At 28.6% G+C, this 25,632-nt stretch overlaps 13 protein-coding genes across 13 annotated transcripts, besides 4 other annotated features; 4 read left to right on the top strand and 9 right to left on the bottom strand.

The window, feature by feature from the left end:
* Positions 1-1,134: 1,134 nt before the first annotated feature.
* TVAGG3_0906110 (uncharacterized protein) lies at positions 1,135-2,118 on the bottom strand (the record flags this gene model as incomplete). Its single annotated transcript, XM_001321467.1, has 1 exon — positions 1,471-1,845. One exon carries the CDS (start codon positions 1,843-1,845, stop codon positions 1,471-1,473), a length of 375 nt encoding a protein of 124 aa, XP_001321502.1.
* Positions 2,119-2,536: 418 nt separating this feature from the next.
* Positions 2,537-3,567: a mobile genetic element.
* A 104-nt stretch (positions 3,568-3,671) lies between these two features.
* Positions 3,672-4,670, top strand: TVAGG3_0906080 (ribonuclease inhibitor domain-containing protein; the record flags this gene model as incomplete). Its single annotated transcript, XM_001321466.1, has 1 exon — positions 3,672-4,670. The coding sequence occupies one exon, from the start codon at positions 3,672-3,674 to the stop codon at positions 4,668-4,670; it is 999 nt and encodes a 332-aa protein (XP_001321501.1).
* A 294-nt stretch (positions 4,671-4,964) lies between these two features.
* Positions 4,965-5,186, bottom strand: TVAGG3_0906090 (uncharacterized protein; the record flags this gene model as incomplete). The annotated part of the gene is made up of 1 exon (XM_001321465.1): positions 4,965-5,186. One exon carries the CDS (start codon positions 5,184-5,186, stop codon positions 4,965-4,967), a length of 222 nt encoding a protein of 73 aa, XP_001321500.1.
* Positions 5,187-5,569: 383 nt separating this feature from the next.
* On the bottom strand, positions 5,570-6,913 carry TVAGG3_0906070 (ribonuclease inhibitor domain-containing protein; the record flags this gene model as incomplete). Its single annotated transcript, XM_001321464.1, has 1 exon — positions 5,570-6,913. One exon carries the CDS (start codon positions 6,911-6,913, stop codon positions 5,570-5,572), a length of 1,344 nt encoding a protein of 447 aa, XP_001321499.1.
* Positions 6,914-7,053: 140 nt separating this feature from the next.
* On the bottom strand, positions 7,054-9,051 carry TVAGG3_0906060 (antigen BSP-related family; the record flags this gene model as incomplete). Its single annotated transcript, XM_001321463.1, has 1 exon — positions 7,054-9,051. One exon carries the CDS (start codon positions 9,049-9,051, stop codon positions 7,054-7,056), a length of 1,998 nt encoding a protein of 665 aa, XP_001321498.1.
* Positions 9,052-10,940: 1,889 nt separating this feature from the next.
* Positions 10,941-11,603, top strand: TVAGG3_0906050 (uncharacterized protein; the record flags this gene model as incomplete). The annotated part of the gene is made up of 1 exon (XM_001321462.1): positions 10,941-11,603. The coding sequence occupies one exon, from the start codon at positions 10,941-10,943 to the stop codon at positions 11,601-11,603; it is 663 nt and encodes a 220-aa protein (XP_001321497.1).
* A 69-nt stretch (positions 11,604-11,672) lies between these two features.
* On the bottom strand, positions 11,673-13,601 carry TVAGG3_0906040 (ribonuclease inhibitor domain-containing protein; the record flags this gene model as incomplete). The annotated part of the gene is made up of 1 exon (XM_001321461.1): positions 11,817-13,601. The coding sequence occupies one exon, from the start codon at positions 13,599-13,601 to the stop codon at positions 11,817-11,819; it is 1,785 nt and encodes a 594-aa protein (XP_001321496.1).
* Positions 13,602-13,858: 257 nt separating this feature from the next.
* Positions 13,859-13,895: a mobile genetic element.
* Positions 13,896-14,575: 680 nt separating this feature from the next.
* Positions 14,576-15,616, top strand: TVAGG3_0906020 (ribonuclease H-like transposase family; the record flags this gene model as incomplete). The annotated part of the gene is made up of 1 exon (XM_051251555.1): positions 14,576-15,616. One exon carries the CDS (start codon positions 14,576-14,578, stop codon positions 15,614-15,616), a length of 1,041 nt encoding a protein of 346 aa, XP_051077129.1.
* Positions 14,576-15,634: a mobile genetic element.
* Positions 15,635-16,235: 601 nt separating this feature from the next.
* Positions 16,236-16,273: a mobile genetic element.
* A 542-nt stretch (positions 16,274-16,815) lies between these two features.
* On the bottom strand, positions 16,816-18,513 carry TVAGG3_0905990 (ribonuclease inhibitor domain-containing protein; the record flags this gene model as incomplete). The annotated part of the gene is made up of 1 exon (XM_001321460.1): positions 16,816-18,513. One exon carries the CDS (start codon positions 18,511-18,513, stop codon positions 16,816-16,818), a length of 1,698 nt encoding a protein of 565 aa, XP_001321495.1.
* A 1,437-nt stretch (positions 18,514-19,950) lies between these two features.
* TVAGG3_0905980 (ribonuclease inhibitor domain-containing protein) lies at positions 19,951-20,904 on the top strand (the record flags this gene model as incomplete). The annotated part of the gene is made up of 1 exon (XM_001321459.1): positions 19,951-20,904. One exon carries the CDS (start codon positions 19,951-19,953, stop codon positions 20,902-20,904), a length of 954 nt encoding a protein of 317 aa, XP_001321494.1.
* A 266-nt stretch (positions 20,905-21,170) lies between these two features.
* On the bottom strand, positions 21,171-22,919 carry TVAGG3_0905970 (ribonuclease inhibitor domain-containing protein; the record flags this gene model as incomplete). Its single annotated transcript, XM_001321458.1, has 1 exon — positions 21,171-22,919. One exon carries the CDS (start codon positions 22,917-22,919, stop codon positions 21,171-21,173), a length of 1,749 nt encoding a protein of 582 aa, XP_001321493.1.
* A 15-nt stretch (positions 22,920-22,934) lies between these two features.
* Positions 22,935-23,549, bottom strand: TVAGG3_0905960 (ribonuclease inhibitor domain-containing protein; the record flags this gene model as incomplete). The annotated part of the gene is made up of 1 exon (XM_001321457.1): positions 22,935-23,549. The coding sequence occupies one exon, from the start codon at positions 23,547-23,549 to the stop codon at positions 22,935-22,937; it is 615 nt and encodes a 204-aa protein (XP_001321492.1).
* A 183-nt stretch (positions 23,550-23,732) lies between these two features.
* TVAGG3_0905950 (ribonuclease inhibitor domain-containing protein) lies at positions 23,733-24,587 on the bottom strand (the record flags this gene model as incomplete). Its single annotated transcript, XM_001321456.1, has 1 exon — positions 23,733-24,587. One exon carries the CDS (start codon positions 24,585-24,587, stop codon positions 23,733-23,735), a length of 855 nt encoding a protein of 284 aa, XP_001321491.1.
* Positions 24,588-25,632: the final 1,045 nt, after the last annotated feature.

Raw genomic sequence — 25,632 nt, 5'->3', positions numbered from 1 at the left:
TTTACTACCTATATTTTGAAAAAGCTAGTCCTAACAAGAGAAATACAGACTTATCCAAACCAAGAACTCATCACAATTACTTCATCTAATGATTTAGATAACATTGTAGATGGAAAATACACCACACTTGAAGTATTGGATTATGATTCTCCTATTATGTATTCATTCAAATTCAATGTTAAAATATTGAAATTCAACCCATCAATTTCAACATTAACAAAATTAAGTATTAATTCAAGGAGTCCAGATACCGTTAAAAACTTGAAGAAATTGTGCTATGTCCATCAATAAAAACTATTTCATCAAGATGCTTTAGTGGGTTTAATAATCTAACTCGAATAAACTTAGAAAATGTACATGAATTAGGATTTGGCGCATTTACAGGTACAAATATTAATATAATAACACTATCGATTGATTTTTTATGTCAAAGCCCATTCACAAGTTGCAAAAATTTGGAAAAAATAACATTTTCTGGAGAAGGTTCAGCTTTTGATACAATAGTATTGGATGGTTTATTTAAAGTTCCAAAGATTTCGTTCTTGAATAACAATGCATTTGCAGAAAAGAATTATGGTGTTTATAATCTTCAAAACAAAGAATTATATGTTTATATTGAAAATGATCTTAATGAGTTTCAAATTCCAGATGAAGTTGATATCATAAATCCTAATGCATTTAATTATTTAACAAAACCATTAAATGTAATAATACCTTCAAAAACATCTCAGCCTATGGGACAAGAATATGTTAATTCAAAGATAACATCGATAAAATTTTTATCGAATAGGATTCTCAAGTTACCAGATTATTCATTTTCTAATTGGTCGAATCTTCAAACAGTTGAGTTCAGTTCTAAAATCATTTCAATGGGGTAGGGATGCGACGGTTTTACGCCATGACCGTTTAAAAATAGAATAATACGCCATTTTTGGGGCCGAATAACAAAACAATACAAAATTATCGCCGTCCTTTTTTTTCTTTCTTTCTCTTTTTTTTCTCTCTCTCTCTCTTTCTTTTCTCTTTCCTCTTTTTACTCCTCTTTCTCTTTTCATCATTAAACGTAGAAAGATATATTAATATTATTTTAAAATTAAAAAAAAATAAAGAAAGTATAATAAGTAATTATTTAGTTATCGATATATATATGTAAAGTGATAATCTGAGGAGGAGTCTGAGGATTAGACCGAGGAGTAGTTTGAGGAGTTTGATGATAATCTGAGGAGTTTGAGGATAATCTGAGGAGTTTGAGGAGTAGTCTGAGGAGTTTGAGGATAATCTGAGGAGTTTGAGGAGTAGTCTGAGGAGTTTGAGGATAATCTGAGGAGTTTGAGGAGTAGTCTCAGGAGTTTGAGGAGTAGTCTGAGGAGTTTGAGGATAATCTGAGGAGGAGTCTGAGGATAATCTGAGTAGGAGTCTGAGGATAATCTGAGTAGGAGTCTGAGGATAATCTGAGGAGGAGTCTGAGGATTAGACCGAGGGGTAGTCTGATGAGTTTGAGGATAATCTGAGGAGTTTGAGGATAATCTGAGGAGTTTGAGGATAATCTGAGTAGGAGTCTGAGGATAATCTGAGTAGGAGTCTGAGGATAATCTGAGGAGGAGTCTGAGGATTAGACCGAGGAGTAGTCTGATGAGTTTGAGGATAATCTGAGGAGTTTGAGGATAATCTGAGGAGGAGTCTGAGGATTAGACCGAGGAGTAGTTTGAGGAGTAGTTTGAGGAGTAGTCTGAGGAGTAGTCTGAGGAGTTTGAGGATAATCTGAGGAGGAGTCTGAGGATTAGACTGAGGAGTTTGAGGAGTAGCCTGAGGATAAGCTGAGGAGTTTGAGGATAATCTGAGCATAATCTGAGGAGGAGTCTGAGGATTAGACTGAGGAGTAGTTTGAGGATAATCTGAGGAGGAGTCTGCGGATAATCTGAGGAGTAGTTTCAGGAGTAGTCTGAGGACTAGTCTCAGGACTAGTCTGATGAGGAGGACTCTAAGGAGTAGTCTGAAGAGTAGTCTCAGGAGGAAGATCTGAGGAGTAGTCTGATGAGGAGGGGTCTAAGGAGTAGTCTGAGGATGATGAGTAATCTGATAAGGAGTAGTCTGAGGATGATCTGAGGATAACCTGATGACTAGTCTAGGAGTGGTCTAATAAAAATGTAAAATATTTTCAAAGAAAAAAATCTATGAATTTTATATTTTAATTCTTAGCATTATACTGAATAAAATAAACATAAATATCAAAATTTGAAATTGAACACGCCAAAAAATTGATAATCCACATTCAATATTTTGTAAGTGGCGTACTTTTTGAATACTCGCCATACGCCTTGGAGTTCTCAATTTTGAATCCGCCTTTATTTGGGCGACCTCAGAAAAATACGCCATTAAGAAAATATTGTATGAGATTTTAAATTTGAACACGCTCTACCTTAAGGAATTAAATTTATTAAGATATATTTATATATAATAAACGATTACTTAAAAAAGTATTTCATCGCTTATGTAAGTTTCAAAAAAATCACGAACATAAAAAAATCAAGATTAAGGGTGCACACGAGAGGATCATGTAAACTTCAGAATTTAGAACCTTATTTTTAGGCATTATCTTGGCTACCTATTTAGGCTCGAAAAGCAAAAAATACAACTTGACTCCATTATGACCCTTTCATGGAGGTAGTTTTTATCCGCTAGTATTTTCCCTTTGAATCTCTTTACAATTCGAAATCAAATTCAAACCTCAGTAGAAGAAAGGAAGAATCGACTTACTACGGTTGTAATACGAATAAATACATATATTTAATTATTTTTATTTACATAATAATTGTTTGAAGCTCATATTCCATCAAATTTTTAAATAAAAACATTAAAATGTTGAAAATGTTCATATATTTTAATAGGGTTTTGGCACTTTATTGAGGAATTACTACATACATAGTCGAACTGAACTTGATATTTTGAAATTTAAATTATTTATCAAAATTAAAATTTAACTTGAAATTTATAATTATTTAGTCATATTTTGCATAATTCTAAGTAGATTTTGTAAAAAATCAAGAAAGAAAAATTTTAACGTGCTTTATTTTTTCTTTTTTATAATAATACATATTATTATATAATTAACATATTCATAATGTTTCACCCTTTCAAAAATATAATCCTCCTCCTCTCAAATAAACGTACATACGGGTGGCCTCTTTTTTCAAAAAATTAAAATTTGAAATTTTGGGCTCAAATATTAGAGATTTTTTCAACCTTCAACGATATATGTTGTTTATATCAGACCTCCTTTCTTTTTGATACTTAACATTGTTCCTAAATCTTAGCCGTTAAGGCTGTTCTGAAAATATTTTTTTTTCGAAAAAATTCGAAAAAAATTCTTAAAATTCAAAAATCCCTTAATTCCTGAGGATTTTGGAAAAAAGTTTTTACATGAACATGTGTATATTATATGAAGTATATTGATAAGGTAAAAATCAAATTTTATTGCATATTCATCGAGAAAATAAACTAACGAATCCCTCAAAATTGAGAGGGTTATCCTCCTCCTCTCGAATAAACGTACATACGGGTGCACCCTTAAAATTTTATTTTTAATTTTTGAATTTCTCAAATGGCGAAATTTTTGGGCGAACAAAAAAAATGTACGCCCGGTCAAATGGCGTGTTTAACGCATCCCTACAATGGGGTATGGAAGTTTTGCAAATTGCACAGAGCTAAAAGAAATAAATCTTCCTGATATTTTCTCAATAAGTGATTATGCATTTTATAAATGCCGAAAACTAGAGAAAATATCAGTTCCAAATGTTCAAGTCATTGGTGAATATGCATTTTGGCATTGTGATAAGTTGACAAATATTGAATTTCCGAGAGAACTATATCATATTGATCAATATTGTTTCGCGTATTGTAAATCACTTAAGTCAATCAATGTTGGAAAGCAATTGACAAAAATTCCTGGTTTTGCATTCATATCGAGTAAGTTAGAAACATTCGAAATAACAAATAAAATAATGTTCGTCAATGGATCTTCGTTCGCATTCTGCAGGAATCTAAAACTGATAGTTCCTGATGATCATCCAATATTCGGTGTAACATCACATGAACTATATATCAAGAGTTCTATGACAGTTGTTTGTGTTTTTGGTCTTCAAGAAGAAATATATGAAGTTAGTGATGGTATGAAGAGTTTTGATGAACTTAGTCTCCAACTTTCTGAATATGACTATATTACTAAAGAAAGGGATTTTTTTGATGCAACTGAAACTGATGAAGTTATAATGGTGCTAAATTCTGAAAGAATTCCAATTGTTAAATTACCTCAATCTGTGATTTCTCTTGATGATTCTTCTTATAGATATTATTTTTATCTTCCATATTCAATTAATAAAACAGGTTATAAAATGATTAATCCAGGTTCTATTTATGGTTACAGTGAATTTCGTTCACCTAGATCAAAATATCCATTATACAAAGTTTTTACAACAAATATAACTCCAGCATCATTCGAACTTAATGTTCAGACAGCAGTTAAAAATAATGACAGATTGATTTTCAAGAGAGATAGAATCAATCGATATAGTATTATTGATAGAAAAAACTATATTGAATGCGAATTTGTAGAAATCGATGAAAATGGAAAGGAAACTCTAATTAATAGTACAAAGATATTGACCGAATAAAATTTAATCATTTAAATAATTTACTTACATTTTGTTTTCTAGAATCTAATATGATTATTGAAAATTACCCATGATCGATAACAGCTTTTTCTGCATATTTGAAAATAGTTTTCGATCATCTTTCTGATTGTCGAAAATTCTAACTTCAATTAAAGTTCATAATATGCATAATAATCATATCAGTACCTCCTGGAGGTGTTAAATGTTGTTGATTTGTATTTATATCTAGGCAATTATTTATTTGAAGATTATAATTATTAATATCATTATGATGATTAATTAAATTTAAATTATTTATTCGATGTATTTCTGATCCTTATAAAATTTGTTATCTTCTTCTTTATTTTGAAAATACTGTGCAAAAATATCATCTGAAAGAGATTGAGTTGTCATATAAAGTGGGTTTTCAATATTAATTTCAGCCGCAGATTGAATCTCATCTTCAGACATTTCTAAAACATCGCTATCTGAAGGTTCTTGTGTTTTGGCTTTGATGTAAACATATGCAATTGCCATTATAATAACTATAAGAATAATTAAGGTACATGTTATAATAATTGTTGTCTCTCTGGAAGTTAGTTTTGAATTTGTATTGACAGAATTTGCATCAAATATAGATATATTGGCTGTTGATTAGTATGAACTTGACATTTGGCGCAAACAATGATTATCACCTATTTCTGAAAGCATGCTAAGGTTGTAAGCATATAGTTATATATCAGATAATTTTTCTTAAAAAACATGATCATTTAAAATCGTATTTAGTAATGCTTTTCACTTAAATTTATCTAACTTTTTAAGGGTGCACCCATATCCATATGACATATCATTAAATTCAGCTATTTAATTCTCAATGTCAGATATGCGAAAATTTAATTATTACTATTGAATTTTATATTTTATTCATCTAACTCATCTTTATTAAAACAATCAATAATAAATTCATCGTTTTGGAAATCTGATGCAAATGGATCGTCTGGCAGAGCAGATGTTGTAATAAATAGTGGGTTATCGAATGTAACTGAAGTGCTTGCATGAATTGTTTCTTCAGCCATTTCTAAGATATCACTATCATCTGAAAGAATTGGAGCCTTCGTTTTCATATAAACATAAAGAATTGCTAATATGATAACAATGACAACAATTGAAGCACAAATTGAGATTGTGATTGTTTCTCTTGAGGAAAGCTTTACATCTGCATTTGCTTCAATTGCATTTTCAATTGATATAATTGGATCAACAGTATTTTGTGTATTTGAATTAATGTAACTTGAAGCTGTATCAGAATGATTAGTTCCTTTCTTAATAATAATCTTTTTATGAATAATATCTGATTCATAAATAATTTTTTCAGGTGGTTTTATAGTATCAGGACATGGTTCATTCAAAATAGGAAAATTATCATAGCTTGAATCTGTAGCTGTCAAGTTTGGTGCATAAATTTTAGGATTTGGAAATGGTCCATCAAAACCTACCAGAATATTATCATCATCAAAAAACACATTGTCTATTGTATAATATGTGTAATAATTAAAATACTGCATTACTAAATAATACGGAATTTCTATTTGCAAATATGTACCTTCATAACAAATATTGTCGAGATAATGAAAACATAAGTAAAATGAATTGGTATAGCCGCCATTAGTTATCTCGTGGACTGACTCTGGTACAATTAGAGTTCGAATTCCTAAATCAGTTTCATATGCGCCAATAGTTTCATTAAAAACATTATTGGAGTTAATTGATAAAGCATTTAATTGAATAACTCCATCAGGAACTTTATATGTTGAATTTAGTTTACCTAATGTTGTAAAAAATAATTTTTGATCACTTTGATGGATTATATATTCACTGTCATAAACAGCAGTATTTATAACTTTAATATTCTGACAATTATCGAATGCATGAGTCATAACCATCGTAAAAAATGAGATTCTAATTTCCTTTAAAGATGTATTGGCAAATGCAAAATCCATAATACTTCCCAATTCAGGTGGAAGTGTTACTGAAGATAAATGAATACAATTCTGAAATGTACCTATGGAAATCTGTTCTAACCTACTTGATTGATCGAAAACAACTTCTTCAAGATTTATACAATTATAAAATGCATAATTATCAATATTTTGAGTGAAATAACTTATTTCAATTCTCTTTAATGAGTAACAGTCAGAAAATGCTTTTCTATTGATTTCGACTATTCCTATTAGATTAATTTCTTTTAATGATTTGCAGAACATAAATATTCCACGCCCAATATATTTGGTTTGTATTTTGACATGTTCAAGATTATCACAATATAGAAAATCAAAGTATGTGAATCTTGTACAATTAATTTCAATATATTTGAGATTTGTTGAAAATGAAAATGAGAAACCATTTAAATCATTAATAATATTTGTAAATATTTGTTTTCTAGTGATGATTTTAGGAAAGCACCAGTTTTGATATATAAAATATTATTACACGTCAAATTCTTCAAATATTTTGTCCTGTAGAATGCTAAATCATATAATTCTTGAACGGATTCTGGTACTGTGAAAGATTCCAAGGGATTTGTTATCAAGAATGAATATAAAATCGTCTTGTCTTTGTTATAAATTATACCATAATCATTAATGAAATTATCTGAAATAACTTCTATTTCTCTTAAATTTTCACAATCATCAAAAAATCCCATCATTGGAGGAATTCTTGTGCAATTGAAAATAACTTTTGTCAATTCTTTACAGCCTCTAAATGGTGCATCATTAAATAAGTCTTCTCTAACTTTAAAATTTACTAAATGAAAAAATTTTGCATCACAATCATAAGCAATATCATACAAAGTTACATTTCGTAATTGTGTATATGCAAATGCCAGATCCCCCATGTAATATGTTGTTTCAAAATTGATTCCATTTCTAAGTGATGTATTAAAAAATGAAAAATTACCGAAATAATCTATTGGATATGAAAATTTCACATTAATTAGTCTAAAACATCCATAAAAACATTTCGGTGGAATATATCCTATGTCAGTCTGGCATTCAAAACTTTCTAAACTTTGACAATTCATAAATGCTCCAGGTTCTAATGTATTACCATTGAATACAACATTTATGATTGAATGACACATTGAAAACATTTCCCAGCCAACATTGCCAACTTCAGAAATAACTAAATTTGGACAGTCACTGAAAATATTGCCACCGTATTCTCTTGATGTTTCTAATCCAATAATACTCTTAAGATTTTCATATCCTCCAAAACATCCATCACCAATCTGAGTAACTGTTCGCAAGTCAACTGTTTCCAACGAAATACAGTTCATGAATGAATGAGATCCAAGAATTTCTGAAACAATTTTGATTTCTTTTAGTTTCAAACAGTTTCTGAAACATGAATCTCCAATTTGTTGACATGCATTTACTTTGAATTCTTGTAACGAAACACAATCTTCGAAAGCGAATGCTCTAGGAAAATAATAGTTGAAACGCTCTTGTCCTCCAAAAGAAGATCTTTCATAGTAATAAGGAACTTCTGGAGGAGGTCCGTCAATAATTTCGAGTGTTCCTGTGATGTTGACAAAAATAAGATTTCGACAACCTCGGAAATCTTTAGATGCAATCTTAAGATTTGTTGCATCAATACTTTCGACGTGTGAATTTTGGAAAACACCACCACCAAGTTCACAATCGTTGAATTTCAATTTATGAATTGAACATCCTCTGAATCCATAATATTTGATATGAGAAATTTGTTCAAATCCAGGAACAACATTTGACAATTGAAAACAATCTGCGAATGCATATTGATCAATATCAACAGGACCTTTGAATTCAACATTTGTTAGATTTGGACATTGATAGAAACAATGATCAGGAATTTTTGATATTGTTGAAGGAATGATCACAGATTCTAATCCACTTGAAGCAAATGCAGAATTACCTATACTTGTCAATGATTTTAGATTAGCACTCTTTATATTAAAACAGTTTTTAAATGCATCTTCCCCAATTTCAGTTATTTTTGTGAAATCTATGTTTCTTATTGTAGATTGTTCAAAACATTTTGGACCAACAACAATATTATTTGTACATGTTACTGATTCTATGTTCCTTGATCCATAAAAAAGTGAGTCTGATAAAGTTACAGTGTGATCCGTATTAATATTGACATTTTTGATGAATTCTATTCCCAAAAAGTATTTTATTTCTGACACATCGTTTTCAATACTAATAGTATGGATATTATTGGATATAATTTGATCATTGATTTTTTTGTCAGAAAAGTCAGTATTGGAGTTAAATCTTATTATATTATTACTTATCTGTGCTTGTAAGTTGATTTTAATCTCTTTACTTATTAAATTCGAAGTAAATAAGCATTTAAACATCAATTTGAAATTATTTGTAAACCTCACAAAATTGTATTAAAACTATGAAATAATAATTTGATTTCGATAATATTATTTGAAATTAATTTCTTTCAAAAGATAAATAAAAAAACAACTTGAAATAAATTCTGATTTTCTGTGGTTGTTGTAAATCTTTATGATGAAAATTATTGTATAACAAATCATAGAGAGATTTAAATATGAATGGAAGAAAAATTTCAAACCAAATTGAATACTTCAGAAAAATGTTGAAAACCAGATATACGTCAATATAATAGGCAAATTGTAATAATTAATACGATGTATATTTTTTGAATTAAATTGAAAAAAATGTCATGTATGACGACCAAAAAAAAGAGGTTCATCAATGATGATTTGATGCTAATATTTTCGGTTGAATACAGTACTGTAAAAAAATATGACAATATCAGATTCAAAATATAATTTCTCAATTTGGATTTGAAAAAACTACTTGCATATGTATAACAAATATTTTTATAAACCACATTATTGTTTCTAACCATTTACGGTTTTAAATCTGAATATTTTGAATAAATGATATTTGATTAGTTGGTCAGTCGAATATTTGGATGTATTAGTAATTAATTAATTCTTTGTTCTATTTTCATTCCAAAATTATTTGAATTGTTATTGTAAAATGTAAAGTGTTAAAATTATCAATGCTAAAGAGCTCAATATTCACACCCTATATTTCAAAAAGCCTAATACTATCTAATACAGTGAAAACATATCCAAGCGAAGGCCGTATTACAATAACTTCAAAGAGTGATTTGAATAGCTATGTATTTGGAAGTTACACTACACTTGAAGTGTTGGATTATGATGTATTCAGTATGGAATATCTTAATTTTAATGTTAAAATCCTTAATTTTAGTCAGACAATCACAAAATTAACAACTTTAAATTTTCACTCAAATTCTAAGAAATCATTCGAAGAGATAATTCTATGTCCATCAATAATAACTATTTCTTCTTATTGTTTCAGAAATTTTTTAAAGTTAAAGAAAATTAATTTGGAAAATGTGAATGAAATTGGTGTTAATGCATTTTATAATACGAACTTAAGTTTAGTAACTTTATCAATTGATTGTATATGCGATAGTTCATTCACGAACTGTATGAATTTAGAAGAGATTATTTTCACAGGGGAAGGTTCGAGTTTTGACACAAGAGTCTTGAAAGGTTTGAACAAAATCCCGAGAATTTCATTTGTGAATAACAATGCATTCGTCGAAAAGGATTATGGTATTGTTAATATTCAAAGCAAAGAACTCTTTCTTTATAAAGAAAGTAATGTTCATGAATTTCAAATACCAGATGAAATAGAAACTATTAATCCTATTACTTTTACTTATTTAACAAAACCTTTAAAAGTTATCATACCAGCAAAAATAATAAATTTCATGGGGCTTGAGTATTTTAATCCAAAGATAGTATCAATCAAATTTTTATCAAATAGAATTTATAAATTACCTGATTATTCATTTGCAAATTGTTTCAGACTACAAGAAATAGTTTTTAATTCAAAAATAATCTCCATTGGATATGCAAGTTTTGCTAATTGCACATAGTTAAAAGAAATAAATCTTCCTGATATTTTCTCAATAAGTGATTATGCATTTTATAGATGCTTCAAATTGGAGAAGATATCAATTCCAAATGTTCAAGTCATTGGTGAATATGCATTTTGGCATTGTGATAAGTTAACGAGTATTGAATTTCCGAAGGAACTATTTCATATTGATCAATATAGTTTTGCGTATTGTAAATCACTTAAAAATATAAATGTTGGAAAACAATTGACAAAAATCCCTGGTTTTGCATTCATATCGAGTAAGTTAGAAACATTCGAAATAACAAATAAAATAATGTTCGTCAATGGATCTTCGTTCGCATTCTGCAGAAATCTAAAACTGATAGTTCATGATGATCATCCAATATTCTGTGTTACATCACATGAACTATATATCAAGAGTTCTATGACAGTTGTTTGTGTTTTTGGTCTTCAAGAAGAAATATATGAAGTTAGTGATGGTATGAAGAGTTTTGATGAACTTAGTCTCCAACTTTCTGAATATGACTATTTAATAAAAGACTATCCTTATATGGAAGAATCTATAAGAATTTTGAATTCAGAAAGAGTACCAATTCTAAAGCTGCCTAAATCTGTTATATCTCTTGACGAGTCTGCATTTAGTTATTGTTTCTACACTCCATTTTCAATTAATAAAACAGGATCCAAAATGATAAACCCAACAATGCCTCAAAATGAATATGAGGATGTATATATTCGGGAACCTGGTTCGAAATATCCACTATACAAAGCGTTTTCAACAGATATAACAGCAGCTTCATGGGAACATAGTGTGCCAACAGCTGTTAAAAGTAATGTTAAATTGATATTTAATAGAGATAGAATCAATAAATATAGTGTAATTGATCGCAAGAATTACATTATCATTAAATATGTTGAAGTAGGTGATAATGGAAACGAAATTCTAATTAATTCAACCAAAATATTGGCTGAATAAATTTGTATATTCCTTATTATGATTTATTTCTAATAAATAAAATTATAACATTTTTATCATTTAAAGAAGGAAATATTATATCACTTTTTGGGATGCACACACACCTGTGTTACATAACCTTCAATTCGGGTCTTTAATTCTCATTAACATTTCAATCCAGTATTCAGAAAATTTAATTAATGTCATATGGGCGTATTTATAATAAGTTAATATTTATTCATCTAAATCATCTTTATTAAAACAATCAATATTAATTTCTTCGTTTTGGAAATCAGAAGCAAATGGATCATCAGGGAAAGCAGATGTTGTCATAAATAGTGGATTATCGAATGTAACTGCAGTACTTGCATGAATTGTTTCTTTGGCCATTTCGAGGATATCACTATCATCTGAAAGAGTCGGAGCCTTCGTTTTCATATAAACATAAAGAATTGCTAATATGATAACAATAACAACAATTGAAGCACAAATTGAAATCGTGATTGTCTCTCGCAATGTTATGTTCGAATTGGGATTTACAGATCTTTCATCATTATTCAATATTATCGGATCAAATGAACTTTCAATTTTAGAACCTGAATTTGCGTTTGATGTTTTTGATTGATCTCTTTTGACGATTACCTTCTTATAATTAATAGTTGATTTATCAATAATTTTTTCAGCAGGCGTTACAGAATCAGGACAAGGTTCATTTATAACTTGGAAACCGAAATCATTTGTTCTGGAAACTTTCATATTTGGAGCATAAATTTTAGGATAAGGAATTGGACTATCATAATCATACAAGCGAGCATTACCTTGAATTTCTGTATCAAGTGGTGTATATACGTCGTAATTAAAATTCAGAATAATATAAAAATACGGTATTTCAATTCTTAAATTGCTATTATTTGTGCAAACATTTTCAAGAAAGTGCGATCCCAAAGTATAAAATAGTCCATTGTTAAACGGACCAATGTAATTAATAGATTCGGGTACTATCAATGTTCTGATTCCTAAATCATTTTCATAAGCACCAATTGTATCATTAAAGATATGGTGTGAATTGATAGCTTCTACATTTATAAAACTAAATCCATCAGAAACATTATAAGTAGAATTCTGTTTGCCTAATGTTGTAATAATCCTATATTCGCTAGCAGCGTATATTCTTAATTCATGTTCAAAAACATCAGTGTTTATAACCCTAATAAGATTTTGATTGTAATAAAAGGCATGAGGCATTACTTCTGCAACTGATGGAACTCTAATTTCTCTTAATGAAGTGTTGGCAAATGCCAAATCGAATATTGCGTTAAGATAAAGAGGAAGAGTTACAGATGATAAGCGAACGCAGTTTTGAAATATTCCAATTTCGATATTATACAAGTTACAAACTTGTAAAAATTCAACAACCTCAATATTTATACAATTTTTAAAGGCATAACTACCAATATTTTGAATTTTAGGACCAAATTTAATTTGTTTTAAAGTTTTGCAATCAAAGAATGATTTAATACCAATTTCAGTTACATCTTTTAATTTGATTTCCTTTAAAGATTTACAATGCATAAATACTCCATCACCTATTTGAGTTAATGGAGCTTTGATATATTCTAGATTTACACAATATAGGAAATCAAACATGGGGAATTGTTGACAGATGATTTCTACATATTTGAGATTTTGTGAATATGAAAAAGTAAACATTTCCATTTGGTAATTATTGTTAACATCGGTAAATACAATATTTTCTAGAGAGGATTTGAGAAATGCACCAATTCCTATTCTTACAAAATGGTTACAAGCCAAATTTTTCAAATTTTTTGTTCCACAGAAAGAAAAATCGCTTAATTCCTGAATATTATCAGGAACAATGAAAGATTCTAATGGAGATACAGTGGAAAAAGATATAATTTTTGTTTTTTCTTTATCATAAATTGCATAATTTTCAAGAATGTAATTATCAGAAATTACTTCAATCTCGGTTAATTTATCACAATGATCAAAAAATATCATTTTTGGTTGTGTAGATGACCCAGTGAAAACAACTTTAATCAAATCATTACAACATTTGAAAGGAGCAACATCAAAAATGTTTTCTCGATCTTTTAATTTTGTTATATAGTCATATTTTAGTTCATATATATATCTAATTATATCATACCGAAATGCATCACTAGCAAAAGTGACATTTGGCGCCAATTTTAAATTAGTGGATTTTGTGTTTATTATTTAAAAAATATAATTGATAAAATATAATTAACATTAATATGTAATAAACAGAAATTCATCAAAAGTGACAGCTCTCAATTTTTTGACATTTGTAAATTCTAAATTGAATGAGAAAAATGAAATAATACTAAGCATAATACAATATTCTAGATTTAATTATAATTAGGAAAAGTTAGTTTTGAGAGTACTTTTCATAGGCATATAGAATGAAATCTTCTGAAAAATAATATCACATATACTCATATTATTTTCTAATATATAACTATTTTATATAAAAATCAAATTCAATGATCTTAAAAGCGAAGGATAAACCTCAAAATTTACGAATATAATGAGTGGGAATATAATGCTTATCTATATAAAACCATATGAAATATCAATTTTTGCTTTACGCCTAATTTTTGACGACAATTAGCAAAAAATGTTAAATGTTAACACTCAGTCCATTTGAATATGAAAAATAAATTGACTTTGATTAAATGTTTTTATTTATCATGCAATTCTTCTTGCGACCAAAGATTTGAATAAAATTTCAAAAAATAAGATAGCTTAAAAAATAATATACGGTAGTGTTTACTAATAGATGAATAGTATATAAATTCTATTAAAATGGATTTGATCCAAAAAATATATAAAATTTGATCATAAATAAAATCGTTTTAAATTACTTCTTCATTTAAATTATAACAATTATTTTTGATTTTTATTTATCATCCACATTCAAATTTGAATCTTATCACAAAAGAAGGACCACTTTTATGACTACTGCCAAATCTATAAGCAGAGAATGGCTATTTGAAGCTAAAAGAAGAATAGAAGAAGGTGAATCTTACAAAACTGTGGGAAAGGAAGTTGAAGTGGAAAATGGTAAAATTAAATTGAATGTTGCCGAAAATACAATAAGAAGAGCATTTCAACTTCAAGAAATCGAATTACCAAAAGTTAGTCGCGGCAGAAAAGCAAATCCACCAACATTTGAGCAAAAACAATTAATTAATTCTTGTGTTTCACAATATAAAGGAGGAATTTCAAAAACTTATTTATTGATTAAAAGGTTTCAAAATATTGCTCAAAATCCCGATTGTGAGAAAGAAAAAGAAGAAATTGCAAAAGAATTTGAAAATATAGAAGATTTGACAAAAGATCAAATTTTTGACAATTTACAAAAAATAAAGCATCATCAAGTGGAAAAATTTATGATGGAATCAGGTTTATCTTCAAAAAGAGATTACAAACCAGCAGATCCACCTACCAAATATCGTGCCATATCAAAGAATTTGATATGGTACTGCGATATTCATTACCTTCACGGTAATGTTTCTTTTCCATTTTTTGCCATATTGGATGATATGACACGTAAAGTTCTCAAAACTAAATTATTGAAAAACAAGTCTTCCAACTCAACAGCGAAGGTTTTAAGAAAACTTTTAGAGGAGTTTATTCCTTACTGCATCTGGACCGATAACGGCGGTGAAAACCGCAGTGAATTCGGCCAGGTTATGCAGGAAAACGGAATAGTTTGGAAGCACACCTTGCCGTATATGCCAAGACAGAACGGCAAGGTGGAGCGCCTGTGGCCAAGCTTAGAAAAGTTTTTGCCAGACGAGTTGGATGATATTCAACAAATCAAGGACTCAGTTCAGCAGTTCATTGAAAAATACAACAATACACCATATTTATCTCTCTATATTAATCCAAAAACGAATAGTAATTACACTCCTAACGAATTATTCGAAGTTTCAAAATTTTGGTACGAGCCAGAAATGCAAAAATGGGAGTTATATATCAAAGACGAATGAGTCTTAGCAAAATTTGAATAATTACATCATTTTAAATGACTACTAAACAATTTTATTTATGATCAAATTTTATATATTTTTTTGGATCAAATCCATTTTAATAGAATTTATATACTATTCATCTATTAGTAAACACTACCGTATATTATTTTTTAAGCTATCTTATTTTTTGAAATTTTATTCAAATCTTTGGTCGCAAGAAGAATTGCATGATAAATAAAAACATTTAATCAAAGTCAATTTTATTTTTCATATTCAAATGGACTGAGTGTTAACATTTAACATTTTTTGCTAATTGTCGTCAAAAATTAGGCGTAAAGCAAAAATTGATATTTCATATGGTTTTATGATAGATAAGCATTATATTCCCACTCATTATATTCGTAAATTTTGAGGTTTATCCTTCGCTTTTAAGATCATTGAATTTGATTTTTTATAAAATAGTTATATATTAGAAAATAATATGAGTATATGTGATATTATTTTTCAGAAGATTTTGTGTTCTTCTTCAAAATTTTATTTTTTATTAAAAAGAATCTTTACAACATATACATTTACTTTAATTAATATTTAAAAACGTGCTCTATCAAAAGTTCCAAAAATTCAATATTTTAGCTTTTCTGAGGTGTCACTTTTGATGAATTTCTGTTTACAACAAATAGAATAATATGGATAAGATTTGATAAAAAACAATCATAAATTTTTTTTGGGCGCCATATAGAGAACTATAGTCTGCGAGGTACTGATTCTATCCATGTACCTCGCAGACCATAGTTCTCAGCCAAAATGGCTGAAAATTGCTCACAATTGTTGAAATTGTGAGCAATTTTAAGCCGTTTTGGCTAAGAATTGGAGGGTGTGAGTACTATAGTATGTAATAGTATCTCACACCCTCCAATTCTTCCTATGGCACCGAAAAAATTTTGGTGAAATGCGACGACATTTCACCAAAAATTTTCGGCGCCATATAGAGAACTATGGTCTGCGAGGTACTGATTCTATCCATGTACCTCGCAGACCATAGTTCTCAGCCAAAATGCCTCTAAAATTTGTATACCTATAAACTCAAACTTCAATATATTCAATTTTATTTTTATAATTAATTTAAATATATCCATATAATTCTAATGTTTTCTTTTAATTTAAAAAATAATAATAATAATTAAAAATAAAAATAAAAATAAACTTTTCTATAATATTTATAAAGCTGATTTGATATATAACACATTTAGCTTAACAAAATAACTTAGAAAAATTGCCGCGCAAAATAAGAGTAAGTGCCACTTTTTGTCACTTTTTCTAGTGATGCATTTCGGTACGGAACAATATATATATCTAATTTCAAATAATGTAACAGTTTGTAAGTGAGTGTATGCAAAAGATAGATCTCCAACCATTCGAATATTATCAAATGCAAAGCCATTTCGAAGAGATGTATTGAAAAATGCATAATTGCCGATCATAGAAACAGATGGAGGTAATATTACAGTAATAAGTTTGACACATCCATAAAAACACTTTTCTGGAATAGATTGAATATTACTTTGGCATTCAAAAGATTCCAAATTTAAACAATGCATAAAAGCTCCATTTTGTAATTCTGTACCTTTGAATACAACACTTGTGATTGAATGACACATTGAAAACATTTCCCAACCAGCATTTCCAACTTCTGAAATAACTAAATTTGGACAGTCACTGAAAACATTGCCACCGTATTCTCTTGATGTTTCTAATCCAATAATACTCTTAAGATTTTCATATCCTCCAAAACATCCATCACCAATCTGAGTAACTGTTCGCAAGTCAACTGTTTCCAACGAAATACAGTTCATGAATGAATGAGATCCAAGAATTTCTGAAACAATTTTGATTTCTTTTAGTTTCAAACAGTTTCTGAAACATGAATCTCCAAATTGTTGACATGCATTTACTTTGAATTCTTGTAACGAAACACAATCTTCGAAAGCGAAAGCCCTTGGAAAATCAAACTTAAAAATTTCAACAAGTCCCATATTATTTTGATAGTAATAAGGAACTTCTGGAGGAGGTCCATCAATAATTTCGAGTGTTCCTGTGATGTTGACAAAAATAAGATTTCGACAACCTCGGAAATCTTTAGATGCAATCTTAAGATTCGTTGCATCAATACTTTCGACGTGTGAATTTTGGAAAACACCACCACCAAGTTCACAATCGTTGAATTTCAATTTATGAATTGAACATCCTCTGAATCCATAATGTTTGATATGAGAAATTTGTTCAAATCCAGGAACAACATTTGACAATTGAAAACAATCTGCGAATGCATATTGATAAATATCAACAGGACCTTTGAATTCAACATTTGTTAGATTTGGACATTGATAGAAACAATGATCAGGAATTTTTGATATTGTTGAAGGAATGATCACAGATTCTAATCCACTTGAAGCAAATGCAGAATTACCTATACTTGTCAATGATTTTAGATTAGCACTCTTTATATTAAAACAGTTTTTAAATGCATCTTCACCTATTTCCGTTATTTTTGTGAAATCTATGTTTCTTATTGTAGATTGTTCAAAACACTTTGGACCAACAATAATATTATTTGTAAAAGTTACTGATTCTATATTCCTTGATGCATAGAATAGTGAATCTGAAAGTATCACAACGTGATCAGTATTAATATTAACTTTTTTGATGAATTCAATTCCCAAAAAGTATTTTGTTTCTGATATTTCACCTTGTACTTTCATTGTGTCAATGTTGTGAGTGAATATTTGTTCGAATATGGTTTCATCAGAAAAGTCATCATTTGTGTTGAATATCATTATATTGCTATTGATGTGAACTTGTGTTGCGAGTTTTATCTCATTACTAATTAATTTCGAAATAAAAATACACTTAAACATGGATTTGAAATGGATTCAATTGCCACAAAATTTTGTGAAAATTCTGTGAATTTCTAGGATGATATCTATAGTTAAAGGTATAATTTTTGAAGAATATTTGAATTCAGTGATTGTTAAATTTTTGAAAGTATTTAACTAAGAAAACATATTAATATCGAATTAGATAGATTTTTTGAATACTATGCCTTATGGATTTTCAAATTATGAACAGTTAAATTGCTTTCCAATTTTTTGAATATCACTGAAATTCTTATTCTTAGCATGATAAATTTTAAAATAATTAAATCAGGAATTTAATATAGGATGTGAATTTGATTTCTTCTAAAAATTAAAGACTGTACGATAATATAGAAAATTGGCGGTTTCAGATTTGAGATGTAATTTCTTCCTTTGGTTCTAAAAATCATAATCAATTTATTCATTAGTTACTCTTTTGGACGATTGTGGTTCGCATGTAAGTGACGTATTCAATTATTTCAATATAATTTGGATAGTTGGTCAGCAAAATTAATTATTAATTTTAATCTTCATTTATTCTATTTCTTTTTATTTGAGAAAAAATCTTTCATAATCTTAACCAAATAACTCTAAATGTCATTAATATATATACATATATATAATATGTATCAGAAAATAAGTCTTCCATAATGAAATTTAAAAAAATTGAATATAGTATTAAAAAATTGCAATATTAATATGCTTCAATGTTCAATATTCACTCAGTATTTATCAAAAAAACTAGTGATATCATCTATATTGCAAAAATATCCTAGTGAAAATCGCGCTACAATTACTTCAAAAAATGATTATGGTTATCTGGACCCTAAAACATATATAACGCTTGAAGTACTTGATTACGATTCATCAACATTGGAATCCTTCTACTTTGATGTAAAAATTGTGAACTTTAGTCAAACTATTACAACTTTAACAACTTTACAACACATTTCAGGCAGTAAATATTTGGAAATAGTCATATTATGTCCTTCAGTCAAGTCAATTTCTGAAAATTGTTTTGGAGATTGTAATAAATTAAAGGAAATAAATTTAGAAAATGTTCAGCAGTTGAGAATAAATGCATTTGCGAACACTAATCTCAGTTCAGTAACTTTGTCGATAGACTGCATTTGTGATGGTCCTTTCGCCAACTGTACTAATCTGGAACAAATTACATATATCGGAGAAGGTTCGAATTTTTACACTCGAGTTTTAGAAGGATTATTTAGATTTTCCAGATTTTCTTTCATAAATAATAATGTATTTGAAGATAGAGATTATGGCCTTGTGAAAATCCAAAACAAAGAACTTTATATTTTTAGGGAAAGTGAAAGAAATGAGTTTCAAATTCCAGATGAAATTGACAATGTAAATACTGATGCATTTGGTTATTTACTAAATCCGTTAAAAGTTATTGTATCTTCAAAAATAACTAATTTTATGGGAGAAGGTTTTGCAAATTCAAAAATAACTTCCATTAAATTTTTATCTAGCAAGATTATCAAATTACCTGACTATTCATTCTTTAATTGGAAAAAAATACAATCAATTGAATTCAACTCTAAAGTAATTTCCATAGGACAAAGCTGCTTTTCGAAATGTTTTGAACTTAGAGAAATTAATCTTCCTGATATTTTCGCAATAAGTGATTATGCATTTTATAAATGCATAAATTTAGAGAAGATATCAGTCCCAAATGTTCAAATTATAGGTGAATATGCATTTTGGCATTGTGATAAATTAATAAGTATTGAATTTCCGAAAGAGTTATTTAATATTGGTCAGTATTGTTTTGCGAATTGTAAATCACTTAAAAATATAAATATTGGAAATCAATTGACAAAAATTCCTGGTTTTGCTTTCGCGTCAACAAAGTTAGAAACATTCGAAATAACAAATAAAATAATGTTTGTGAATGGATCTTCGTTCGCATTCTGCAGAAATCTAAAACTGATAGTTCATGATGATCATCCAATATTCTGTGTTACATCACACGAACTATATATCAAGAGTTCTATGACAGTTGTTTGTGTTTTTGGCCTTCAAGAAGAAATATATGAAGTTAGTGAAGGTATGAAGAGTTTTGATGAACTCAGTCTCCAACTTTCTGAATATGATTATTTAATAAGAGATCAACCATTTAATGATGAATTGGTTATGATTCTCAATTCGGATAGGATACCTATTCTGAAATTACCTAAATCTGTTATTTCTCTTGATGAATCTGCGATGAAATATTGCTTCTTTACTCCATTTTCAATTAATAAAACTGGTTATAAGATGATTAATCCAACAAGATGTCCTGATGAATACCAAGAAATGTATGTAATACCTCCTGGCAGAAAAGTTTCACTGTATAAAGTATTTTCAACAGAAATGACACCTGCTTCATGAGAACACAGAGTTCCAACAGCTGTCAAAAATACTGACAAGCTGATCTTAAATAGAGATCGGATCAATAGATATAGTGTTATTGATCAAAAGAATTACACTGAAATTGAATATGTTGAAGTCGATGAAAAAGGAAACGAAATTCTAATTAATAAAACTTTAGCAGCTGAATAAAGTAACAAAAAACTTAGTATTAATATTTAAAATTAAACTTGTTTTTGATTTAGTTGTATTTAATTTAAAACAAAGAGCAAAATCGAAAATTTTTATTATTCAACACCACCATCTCTGAAATATTGATCTTGTTCATCATCATTTTGGAAATCGGATGCAAATGGATCATCTTGCAGAGATCCATGTGCTGAAAAGAATGGATTATCATATGTAACTGCAGTTCCAGTTTGTTTTGTTTCTTCAGCCATTTCGAAGACATCACTATCATCTGATATTGTTGATGTTTTTTCTCTGATGAAAATGTATATGACAGACAAAACTATAACAACAATTAATAGAGAAACACAAACTGCAATAGTTATCTTCTCTCTCGATGATAATTTTGAATCATTATTTGATGCATTTCCATTTTCAATTGATATAATCGGATCATTTGAACTTTGTGTATTTGAATTGATGTTACTAGAAGCAGTTTCAGAATTCTTTATTTGATCCTTTTTGACAACAATCTTTTTATGAATAATATTTGATTCACTTATTATTTTTTCTGGCTGTGTTACAGTTTCAGGACATGGTTCATTTACATATTGGAAACCGTACATATAAGGTTCGTTAATCATCATATTTGGAGCATAAATTTTTGGATATGGGAATGGCCCATCAAGATCCACCGAAATGGCTCCATCAAGCATTTCAAGATCCATTTGATTATATAAAAACATTTTGAAATATTGTAATCCTTCTCTATAAGGAATTGACATTTGTAAATCTGTTCCATTATAACAAATATTTTCAATAAAATGTGATCCTAACCTATAGGCACCAGAAATGCCTCCAATTGAAATTTCATGAACTGATTCAGGTACTATAAGAGTACGTATTCCTAAATCATTTTCATAAGCACCAATAGTTTCATTGAAAACATGATTTGAATTTAATGCTAATGCATCCACTCGATCAATTTCATCTGGAAATGTATATGTTGAATTTTGTTTACCTAATGTTGTTGAAAATATTTTATGGCTATCCATATACATAATAAATTCATGTCCATAAACAACAGTATTTATTATAAGTATATTTCTATTATTGTCAAAAGCGTGGGAATAGACACGTGTTATTGTTGGAATTCTTAATTCTTTCAATGATGTATTTTCAAATGCATGATCCAAAATTGCATCTAAGAATGGAGGAAATGAAACAGAAGATAAACTAATGCAATTCTTAAATGCTCCAAAGCATATATATTCTGTGTTGGATATTTGATTGAATGCAACTTCTTCAATGTTAATACAATCTTTAAAAGCATAAAATGAAGAGCAATAAGAGAATGCTTTATTGCCAATCTCTATTACATGTTTAAGATCAATTTCTATTAAAGATTTGCAGAACATAAAGACTCCATTGCCTATTTGAATAATTGGGGTTTTAACGTATTCCAGATTTACACAATATAAGAAGTCAAACATTTGAAATTGTTCACAATTTATTTCGACATATTTAAGATTTGTTGAATATGAAAACAAGAACCCCCCTATCTGAAATTTTCGAGATGGATCAGTCAACATAATATTTTCTAGAGATGATTTCATGAATGCTGCATTACCCACTTCTACAGAATGAGTGCTTGTCAAATTTTTCAAATTCTTTGTGCCATAAAATGCTAAATCATTTAATGCTTTAACTGATTCAGGAACAGTGAAAGATTCTATTGGAGATATGATTGAGAATGAGATAATTCTTGTCTTTTCTTTGTTATAAACTACATCATTTTCAAGAATGTAGTTATCAGAAATAACTTCTATCTCGGTTAATTTTTCACATTCATCGAAAAATCCAGTCATTGGAGGTGCTTCTGATCATTTGAAAACAACCTTTGTCAAATCATTACAACATTTGAATGGGGCTACATATACTGCATATTCTCTATTTTTGAATTGCATCAAAATTGGATATTTCATATAGTAATCATATCTGATTTCGAATAGAGTAACAGTTTGTAAGTGAGTGTATGCAAATGATAGATCACCAATTTTTTGAATACTATCAAATGTGAAACCATTTCGAAGAGATGTATTGAAAAATGCATAATTGCCAATATTTGTAACAGATGGAGGTAATATTACAGTAATAAGTTTGATACATCCATAAAAACACTTTTCTGGAATAGATTGAAAGCTACTCTGACATTCGAAACTTTCTAAATTCAAGCAATGCATAAAAACACCGTTTTGTAATTCTGTGCCTTTGAAAACAACACTTGTGATTGAATGACACATTGAAAACATTTCCCAACCAACATTGCCAACTTCCGAAATAACTAAGTTTGGACAGTCATTGAAAACATTGGCATCATATGTTCTTGATGTTTCTAATCCAATAATACTCTTAAGATTTTCACATCCTCCAAAACATCCATCACCAATCTGAGTAACTGTTCGCAAGTCGACTGATTCTAATGAAACACAATTCATGAATGAATGAGATCCAAGAACTTCTGAAACAATTTTGATTTCTTTCAGTTTCAAACAGTTTCTGAAATATGAATCTCCAATTTGTTGACATGTATTTACTTTGAATTCTTGTAACGAAACACAATCTTCGAAACCGAATGCTCTGGGGAAATGGTAATTGAAACGTTCAGATCCTATAAAAAGTCACATTTCATAGTAATAAGGAACTTCTGGAGGAGGTCCGTCAATAATTTCGAGTGTTCCTGTGATGTTGACATAAACAAGATTTCGACAACCTCGGAAATCTTTAGATGCAATCTTAAGATTCGTTGCATCAATACTTTCGACGTGTGAATTTTGGAAAACACCACCACCAAGTTCACAGTCGTTGGATTTTAGTTTATGAACTGAACATCCTCTGAATCCATAATGTTTGATATGAGAAATTTGTTCAAATCCAGGAACAACATTTGACAATTGAAAACAATCTGCGAATGCATATTGATAAATATCAACAGGACCTTTGAATTCAACATTTGTTAGATTTGGACATTGATAGAAACAATGATCAGGAATTTTTGATATTGTTGAAGGAATGATCACAGATTCTAATCCACTTGAAGCAAATGCAGAATTACCTATACTTATCAATGATTTTAGATTAGCACTCTTTATATTAAAACAGTTTTTAAATGCATCTTCACCTATTTCCGTTATTTTTGTGAAATCTATGTTTCTTATTGTAGATTGTTCAAAACACTTTGGACCAACAACAATATTATTTGTACAAATTATTGTTTCTATATTTCTTGATCCATAGAATAGTGAATCAGAGAGAGTCACAGTTTGATCTGAATTAATATTAACGTTTTTGATGAACTCTATTCCCAAAAAGTATTTTATTTCATTGATATTGTTTTCGATATTAATTGTATCGATATTGTTAGTTTTAATCTGTTCAATAATTCTCGCATCCGAAAAATCATCAATTGAGTTAAATATCATTTTACCGTTATTGATCTGTATTTGTGCGTTAAGTTTTATCTCACTTGTTATCATATTGGTAATGAATAGACGCTTAAACATTAATTTGAAAAATATTGTAAACTTCACAATTGTCATTAATTTGATTGTCTAAAAAAATTAAATATCTGGAATTTATGTTGGAAGGAAATGTTACTTATTAAAACTGAATTCCTGTTGTTTGAAAATTTTCTAAAGAAAAATGTTCATTGAGGTAATTCAAATTTTTGGTAATTGTAAAAAACTATTCTTTTTGTATACTATTATCAAAACTAAAAGCCGAAAACGATTGTAAAATTGTTGAAAAGTATTTCAATTAAAATTTTCATTTTGTAAACTTCTCAATTTTGCAAGAAGATTTGGATTTCGATTTCATGTTATTGACATTAAATTTTATCTTCACATATGTGTATATATTATATATGTTATCCGAAATGCAGATTATAATATTTGACGGTTTAAACTATTCTCAAAAATTTGTCAACCAAAAAAAGTAATAAAGAAAAAGAAACGTATGAATTTATAATTTTGAATTCTTTAATTTACCAAAAAAATTAATTCAATATCTTTCGAATTAGGATTTCAGACGAAAAAATAAATTAGATGTTGAAGTGTTCACTATTTGCAACTTATTTAAGCAAGAGTCCAATAATATCACGGACACTCCAATCTTATTGGATCGAAGGTCGCATTACCATTACATCACAGAATGATATGTATAACTATAATTTTAATGACTTTACTACGCTTGAAGTACTGGATTATGATTCACCAAAACTGACTTTCTTTGCATTTAGTGTTAAAATTCTTAAATTTAGCAATTCAATTACAACATTAACAACTTTAACTTTTAATTACAATGGTATAACAAATAATCATAAAAATTTAGAAGAGGTTATACTATGTTCATCAATCACTCAAATAGATGCTAAATGTTTCAATGGATATACTAAACTTTCTAAAATTAATTTAGAAAATGTACGAATACTGGGCATTAATGCTTTTGAAGGAACAAACCTTAGTTCTATAACTTTAAGAATTGACTGTAATGTTGATGAATCATTTACAAACTGCAAAAATT

Source organism: Trichomonas vaginalis, chromosome I (genome assembly GCF_026262505.1).
Source record: "Trichomonas vaginalis G3 chromosome I, whole genome shotgun sequence".
Lineage (NCBI taxonomy): Eukaryota > Parabasalia > Trichomonadida > Trichomonadidae > Trichomonas > Trichomonas vaginalis.
This window is presented reverse-complemented; position numbering and strand designations above follow the sequence as displayed.